Genomic DNA, 9,277 nt, shown 5'->3' on the forward strand with positions numbered 1-9,277 from the left:
AGCGGGCGGTGGTCGGAGGCGAACTCCGGCGGGGTGCGGGGCGTGGTCGGGTTCGGTGCTTGAGGAAGAAGAAGAAGAAGAAGAAGAGGGGGTTTTCTTTTGGGGGTGAACTGATGGAGAGAGAGAGGGGGTACGGGGGAGAGAGAGTACGGGTATGGGGAGAGAAAAAAGAAAGATTTGTTTATGGAAGGGGAGAGAGAGAAGGATTTGATTATGTTTTCTTTTTTTGAATTTTGAAATGAGAGAAAAAATGGAAGGATTAATTTTGGCTGGAGAAAATCACGGGGAGTGATTTGGGGTTGATTGGAAATTGATTAAGGAGATTATGGTAGGAATTCAAATGAGAGAAAATTAAGTAGGAAGAAGATTATGGGAATATATTTATTTATTTATTTATTCATAATATTTAAAAAATCATTATAATAATAATTAACCATATAATAACATTAATAAATAATTAACAGCTAAATATTTATATATTTACATATGTACTAATATACTAAGCTCAGGTTTACATTAATAATAACAAGGTCACTAATAATATTAGCTACCAAAAGATTATATATATAAAATCATTAAACCATAAATTAATATTTAGTAGAATTAATAAATACAAGACTATATATTTTATTATTTATTTATTTTGAAAACTCAGAAAATTCCAAAAATTAGGAAAAGTATTAACAAAATATAATATAATATTTTAAATACTAGAAAAATTTATTTAAATACGTATCAAAATTTACGGTTGTTACATCCTACCCCCCTTAAAACAAATTCTACCCTCGGAATTAAAATAAAATCCAATGACAGAGATATGGAATGATATCCATAAATAAAGGAGACAAGAACAAGAAACAGTAGGAAACCCAAAGTCAAAGGGTGATAAAGCAAGAACGAAATAATCAAGAACATTGCCTATTATAGGAGGATGAAAATGCATCTAGGCTAGCACTCATAAACAAATCCTATCATAATATCATCAGGCAATACGAAATAAGGAAGTTCACACGCAAATAAAACTAAGAATGAACTATTCTCACCGGTGATAACTTGGTTGTTCTCCTCTGCTTCCACAGCTGACATCGTGAACATCTGTCGCCGAGGTTGCTGCCTGTATGCTTCCTGATATACCTGCTGTTGTGGGGGAAGTGGCCCTGCTCAAGGATAGGGTCTGTGCTGAGCTGGAGCTGCTGAGTCTGATCGAGGTGGAGCTGGAAGAGCCGCTCGAACATAGCACAGATGATGACGCCTGCGACACTCCTGCTCGGTATGCCCAGGGTATCTACAATAAGAACACCTCACCGAAGACTGGCTCTGAGACTGCACTCCAGGATGCTGATAAGGGTGAGCCTGATGAAATGGCTGACGCTGAGAATGCTGCTGCCTCTGCGGGGCCTGCTGCTGCTGTCTCGAAGGGGGACGCTCGACATTCCGGGCCGGAGCTGCTGGTGTCCTGCTCTGAATCACGTGCGGGTCTTCAGGTTCCTTCTGAACGCTCTCGATCTCGCGTGCTGCATCCAACACGGCGTCGTGGGTCGCAAGTGCTCTACCAGCTAGAGCAAACCTGATATACTTATACAGGCCCTTCTGAAACTGATGCCTCCTGATAGTAGGTCTGTCACCAAGTGGGGAGCATATCGGCTCAGAGAAGAAAACTCGGCCTCGTACTCATCAACTGTTCGCCCTCCTTGCTTGAGCTCCACAAATCTTCGCAAAAGCTCGTCCCGAGCTGACTGAGGGAAGTACTTCCTGTTGAAACGGTCTGTGAAGGTTTCCCACGAAATCGGTCTCTCCAAATGAGCCTTCTCTGCAGTCCACCAAATCCGAGTGGTGTCGGTGAGCTGAATATCCATAAGGTCCACCCATTCAGCAGGGGCAACACGGGTCACCGTGAGAATAGTCTCAGTGACCTTCAAGAATTCCTCCGCTGCTAGGGGTCCTTCAGCACCAGAGAAAGAAGGGGGCTGCATATACCGAAACTCCCTGACGCTAGACTCTGGACGAGGGGGAGGCTGGTGTTGAGGCTCCCGCTGCAGCTGCCCAGCTAGGTGCTGCTGATTCGTGGCCAATCCCTGAATCATCGCCAGAAGTTGGCTCGGGTCCACTTCGGGCTGCGAGACACTGCTACTAGACGGGTTATCATTACTACGAGTACCTACCATGATTCTGAAGGAACGAGGATCAAAAGGAAAATTAAGGTTAAAATCAAATAATATATTTGGAAAATAGGAACTAAAACATAGTTATTAAAATAACAGTATAAGAAATTAATTATAGTCTAAAATAATAATATAAGAACTTAATTGTAGTCTTACGGATGAAATATGATATGTATCTAAATTGTCTACCATATTCTTACTAGTGAGAACTCGGGACCATGACCTGCATGGGCAACCAAAAAAACCTGTCACGCCCCGCTTCCCAAAATACTCAGGAATTGGAATGTGAACAAGTCTGCGACGTATTAGATTGAGAAGAAATAAACACTATTATTTTTTTTTTCTTTTCTTCTCAATCCAATACGCTAAGCGTTAAAAATATAATATACGAAGTCACAGGTCCCCGATCACACATAGCAAGAATATAATGACAACCCAGAATAAGAAATAGACATATCATCAATGGTAAATCATCCCAGACCTAAAAATATGGGTCAAACACGCCCTTATTACAAAACGGTCCAACTAAAAATATAAAAATACATAATCCAACAGAAATAAAGGAAAGTACTGCTAAAACAACTAAATTCAATATCAGACTAAAGTAAGGTTCTGCAAAATAGATCTAGCGCTTATCAACTACTACATAAAGAAAAGTCTAAGCTTCAGATTGTTCTTCTGATCCATCTGGAAGACCTCACTGCTGCAAATCCTCTGGCTCTTGTACTATCCCGAACTAAGGCTGTACATCTCCTAAATCTGACGTACACCCAGAAAATAGGAGTACGTCAGCGTGTAAAACACACGGCAAGATACCCCAAGGCAAGAACAAATACAACAACGATAATGATAATATATGCGTGGTCAATGCGATAATAGAAATAAAAATAGAACATGTGATGATAGAAGAACAATAGAGACGTGCAACTGGAATACTAATAATCAGACGAATCCAAAAATCAACCAAGTAACAAGATCATGCAGGTAGCGATCAGAAACCATCCAAGCAACAAGATCATACAATAGATAGAATTAATATTTAAAAATCTACAACAAGAGACGTAGTACGTCGAGCGAAATAATCCAAACAAGGAAACCCTCATGTATATACCATATGTATCAAATTATAGATAATTAAATATTAACCCCAATCTATGTATGAAAAGAACACAAATAGTCATCCTATCACAACTCACTGGTTCATGTAGGCATGTAAAATTGCTTATAAGTCCCTTGGTATAGCTCGGCGTGGTGATTCGACAAACCATCGAGTGACGAGGCGACGAGGTCAACGAATCGCACGCGAGCAACAGAATGCATCCATTCGCGTGCGGAATCAAGCCAACGGTTCGGGGAGTCAACGAGTCATCCAAACAAGAGCGGACTCGGATGAATCACGACCGAATCAAGATCGGTTTCAGACTCGAACTCAGAAGTGGATTTACTGCCAAATCAGGAATCCGACTTACTGCCAAATTCAGGTCAACCAAATCGCACGTCCAGGACAAATCAAACCGTACAACCGAATCATGGACAAAACCGGGAGAATCAACGACAAACGAAGCAACCCAAACACCCTGAGCGGGCTCGGCCGAAACCGAGCCACTTCAGGTGTCGGCAAGCCGACACCCTGAGTGGCCGGTGGCCGAGCCACCTAGGTGGTCGGCCAAAGAGCCGAGCCAACCCAGCGTGGTGGCCGGCCACTTGTGCCGGAGCCACCTCAGCCCAGATCTGTGCCTGAGGCACAGATCTGGCGCTGCCTATAAGATAGGCCAAGGGCGTGGTTCATTTGAAAAGGTTGGATCTTATTTGAGCAGGCGAAGCCCTGCTGGATTGAAAGACTCAGATCTAAAAAGATTCAAGCTTTAGCGACTGTCGAGGACTTTGCTCATCCCAGATCTGCTTCGTGCTCGGCCGATCGTCAAGCGCCAAATAAGGGCAAGCGAGTTCGAGTAGGACCGTGATCTCAGATCGTACGCACTGCGATACTCCGGAATCAAAGTTTGCGGTCTTTTGATCCCGAGATTTGGGCGATGTTTCCTGGTGAACCAATCCCCCGCCTATTATTTCTTCGTGAAGATAAACCATCGTCTGCGTAGGATCCCGACCGATCTAGATGATGTGGTGGTCGACGGATAGAACCCCGGCGCGAGCAAAGAACCACAAAGCGAGCGACCGCAAAACAGGAGCTCGTGATTTGTTCGACACAAAAGGAGAAAGTTGTAATCTTTGTTTATTTTTCTTTGATTTTCATTGTAACCGGATCTAAAAAAAAGACCGGATCTTTTGTAACTCAAAAAGCTGTTATTTAAGATGACAATGGAATCAATTACAAAGAAAGACACGATTTTTCCCGCGAACAATCTGGCGACCACAGTGGGAGCCACCGATCTCGCTGCCGAGACCGTTGCGTCGCAGCCGCGGATCTCAATCCCGGTCGAGGAGGAGGTCGAATATGAATTCGATCAGGCCAAGTTCGAGGAGTATCTCTCATCCTCGTCCGGATCTACCTCCCCCCGCAAGTCCAAGAAGTTCTCCTCTAGGAGAAAAGCTCGTTGGTTTGAAGAAGTCCAGAATACCAACGATGCTCTCACCCCAGCTGATGCCAAAGTTGCGTCAGGTGAAGTTCCACCGACCTCCAACGAGGTCAAACCTGTTCTTGTCAACGCTTCTACTGTTGAGGGCGTTGTGACTCTCTCGAAGAGAGCCCGCCAGAGGCGACGTCAACGCCTTGCGCGGCAACTCGCTAAGGCGATGGAGTCTACAGACGGAGTCCGCTACAACACGGATCTGAAGAACAGGGGAGGCAAACAGCCTCAACAACTGAAGAATGGCGGTTCCTCCAAGCCGCCGATGAACGAATGGATCCGAGTCAAACGGAACCGTTTGACACTCGAGGAGCGGATTCACAAACGCCACGCACTGCATGCACAAGCAAAAATCCTTGTGCAGAAGGCCGAAGAATTGAAGAAAGAAAGAGTGGCCAAAAAGCCGTCGTCAACCCGCCAAGTGTGGAGGCCGAAGCAGCCTCCAACCAAAGTTCAACCACCGGCGAAACAACCCATATCACCGATAATTCCAGCAACTACTCCGGGAGATCATGCAGAGTCATCCCGAAGGAAAAAGTCAGTCTTGGAGCGTCTCGGTCTGATTCCCGACGAGAGAGGCAAAGCTCCTGTTCAAAATCGTTTGGGCTTGATGAAGAAGCCCCGGACGACGCAACATGCTGGGGGTCGTCGTCACCTCCAACATAACGAAGAAACCAGAGCAGCTACGCGCATCAACTTGCGCATTGAAGTCCAGGAGGCCGCCGAGAACTCATGCCCAAAAAGGCATGTTTCGAGGCGCGTGACTTTTGAAAGCCCTAAGAAAGCAATTCCCCCTCAGAAGGAAACATTATTGTCTGATGACGATAGTGTTATACCTGAGAAGTCGTGCCAACACACGATAGGTTACTCCGATCGTCAAGCAGACGAGTTGTACTATCGTGCTGGGGGTACGAATAAAACCAGGAAAAGGAGTCCCCGAGAACAGGAAACTCAGTGCCCCTGTTCCAAACTCATTCGGGCGGTATTGTCTGAATGCAGCTGCATCAGGGCGGTCCCTGTAGGCATCGAAAATTGCCTATAGGTCTCCACGAACGGTTCAGCGTTAAAGAGCGACGATGAACATCACTATCCGAGCCATAGGAGCCCAATTGACGTCGATGAACGACTGAAGTGAGTCGGCGAGCTACGTGAGCTTACAGGATTTCAGAACAACCAAGACCCGGACCAATCGGGAACCCGGTACTGTTCACAAAAAGGACAACGCCCCTCATGCCTCGACCACTCTACAGATAATCCAACCACCAGAGTGGATCGAACTCTTCGTCAAGCATCCTACGCACCTGGAATCACTCAAATCCGCGTGAAAAGGGGAGGATTTTTGGAGAGCCTTGGCGAAGCCCTGCTGCATTGGAGAGTGCCCGTGTGCTTCAACGAGAGGAGGAGTGGCCTACATCAGTCTTCATCGCCCGTCGGATCCTTAGTATCGGCCTTAGCGTTGATACTAAGAAGAGCTATTACCTCGCTTTAGCCGAGGTATACGCTTATAGCTTCTAGATCTCACGCGGATCGACGAAGCTCTGCTTCTATATCCCCCGCGGATAAACGAAGCTCTGTCCGATTTATCCGGATCAGAAAGTTTCTAGATCTCACGCGGATCAACGAAACTCTGTCCGATTTATCCGGACCAGATCTGAGTGCCCCGGTGGTCCACGGATATCAACATCCCCGTCACAGGCAAAAGACCCACGCAAGCAAGAGATGACAAACAGCTCTTGCGTTTGTTTGAAAGGAGTTGCATTTATTTTGTTTTCATTGTGTACCGGTCTTATAAAAAGGCTATCTTTTTATTTCATTGTAACGATTGAAGTTGTAATGAATGCAGCAATGAATACAGCAACTTTTTCCGCAAACAAGCTGGCGACCACAGTGGGAGCCAACGGCATCGCTACCGACGCCGTCGTGACGCAGCCGGCATTCAAGATCCGGGTGAATGAAGAACACGAGCTCGATCAACAACGGTTCAAAGAAGGCCTCTCTTCCTCCTCCTCCAGATCCGCCTCTCCAAACGGGTACAGAAAGGTAACCTCTTTCATAAATGTTTGCAGGTCCTTCGGCTCAAAAATCCAAGACCCCGTTGCCGCCGCTGCACTTGCACCACGTGACGTCCCCGCGTCGTCCAACGTGGTCGAGATCGCAGGTCCGGACTCCTCCTCTGCACTTGCACCATGTAACGTCCCCGCGTCGTCCAACGTGGTCAAGATCGCAGAGCCGGACTCCTCTTCTGCCGAGGAGATGGCTACTGAAGACGCTCCAACATTGTCAAAGAGAGCGCGACAAAGACGGCGTCAAAGCCTTGCTCGTCAGCTGGCCAAAGCTTTGGAACCGATGGACGGGATCTGCTATAATGAAGATCTCAAGTTCAGACATCACCAAGAGCAACAACGGCAAACAACCAGCCCCTCCTCTAAAGCGGAAACGAACAAATGGGTTCATGTCAAAAGAACCCGTTCTACTCTCGAGGAGCGAATCCAAAAGCGCCGCGCCTTGCGTGCGCGTGCCCGGGTCCTTCTGCGAAAAGCACGAGAGATGCAAAAGGAGGAGGCAGTTAGGAGAGCGCCGAGGTCCGAACAAGTTTGGGTGCCAAAGACCAAAACAACGCCTAAGGTAAAAGCAGGTAATATTGCTCTCCAACCTTCGTCAACTTCAGATCCCGAACCTCTGATGAATCCCCACTGTAGCGTGGATTTCCCCAAGTCTAGGAATCCTCTGAACAACCGTATCGGTGCTCTACCCGAGAATCGAGGAAAAGCGCTTGTCAAGGAAAGCTGGGGATCGTTGAAGGAGCTTCGAGCCAACATCCAGACTGGGGGTCGTACACGATCTCCTAACAAATCGATCTCTGCAACAACCCGCTTGGCGATGCGTGCAGAAAATCAGGAGCCCGTTAAGGTGTCACCCTCACAAAGGTGTGATTCCAAACGTGTGACTCCTGTAAAAGCCAACAAGGCAATGATTACTCAGAAGGAAACGCGTCGGGCAGACAAACGTGTTATACCTGAGAACCCATGTGAGCAGCCGATAGGTTACTCCGACCGCAGCGTCGATGAGTTGTACTATCAGGCTGGGGGTGCGAATGAGTCTCGAAAGAGCAACACCCGGGAAGCGGATTCTCACTGTCCGTGTACCAAATTTATCAGGGCAGTATTATCAACCTGTAGCTACCCCAAGACCGCTCCGGATATAACAACGATCGTGGGATCCATGAAGGAGTCCTTTCCGATGATGAATCCTCAGATTCTCATTCCGCGCTCGCCTCTGATGACACAACGTCTAGCATAGGGCAAGCTCGAGAGGTGTTCATGGCCAACACCGAGCAGATAGCCAAAATCATTGAAGAGGCCCTGGCTAAGCAGAAGGAAATCTTCAAGTTCGAAATGGAAATGGCTATGCAAGAGATGAGACAAATGCACGATCAACGAATCCGAGCTTTGTCAAACCAGCTAGTTGAGTCCAATCGTCGCACCCAGAACGCTGCAGTCAACAGCGATCCGGAGGTGGTCGAAATCGTCATGGCCGACGCACCGCCTAAGAATACTGGGGGTGGCCCCACTAAAGATAACAACGCTAGGGGTGGACCCACCAATAATGATAACACTGGGGGTGGTCGTATTATTCCTCTCGACAATTGTCCAAAACAGGATACAGATCAGGCCGAAAAGATGAAGGATCTCGAAAGAAAAATCGACGCCCTGATGTCTGCTCGAGAGGTGAAGAAGACCGGTATTCCGTGTCCTTACCCAAGAGAATGGGATTCGATCCCGTATCCGGCGAAGTTCAACCTGATCAACTTCACGCCGTTCGGCGGGAAGGGCTCGCCCACTCAGCATCTAATCTACTTCAAGTCCCACTTGGGGGTGATTTCGGGCAACGAGCCTTTGATGGTTCGGTCATTCGTTGGCACCCTTCGCGGGCCCGCCTTCGATTGGTACCGCCGTCTCAAGCCCGGAAGCATCAACAGCTGGGAGGACCTGGAAAGCATGTTCCTCGCCCATTTCTTCGATGATGACACCGAAGTGTCAATCAGGACACTCTTCGACGAGAAACAAAAAGGCGGAGAGTCGGTGGATACCTTCATCAAACGCTTCCGCAATCAGGCAATGAACTGCAAAGATCCCGTCTCAGAGGAATTCATCTTGCAGACTTGTCAGAACAACCTGTCCATCAATATCTTAGACATTATGGGAATAGAGCCGCTCAATACCTGGAAAGAGTTGAAGGCTCGAGGAGAGCAGGCTGAACGGTTCCTCAAAAGGAAGAAAGCCGAGAGGAGCCAACTGATGGTCAACCCTCTGGATTCGGATCTCGTACCTCATGATGAAGGGGACGCACCTGCAACGGTTATTGACGATAATCAAACATCACAACAGCAGTCCTGGGAACAACAGGAGAATTCAGACGAGAGGCTCCAAAACGAGTACTCGTTCAAGGACGAAGACATTCCCACCATCTTCGAGTCTCTTCTCGAAAACAACAAAATCAAGCTCCCGCCCATCACGAATCAGGAGG

The 9,277-nt window shown here is 47.4% G+C and overlaps 1 protein-coding gene across 1 annotated transcript; it reads right to left on the reverse strand.

Moving 5' to 3' along the window:
* Positions 1,162–2,165, reverse strand: LOC109839211. Its single transcript, XM_020407639.1, has 2 exons — positions 1,672–2,165; positions 1,162–1,618 (listed from the first exon to the last, which is right to left on the reverse strand). Exons 1-2 carry the CDS (start codon positions 2,163–2,165, stop codon positions 1,162–1,164), a joined length of 951 nt encoding a protein of 316 aa, XP_020263228.1.

Source organism: Asparagus officinalis, chromosome 4, assembly GCF_001876935.1.
Source record: "Asparagus officinalis chromosome 4, Aspof.V1, whole genome shotgun sequence".
Classification (NCBI taxonomy): domain Eukaryota; kingdom Viridiplantae; phylum Streptophyta; class Magnoliopsida; order Asparagales; family Asparagaceae; genus Asparagus; species Asparagus officinalis.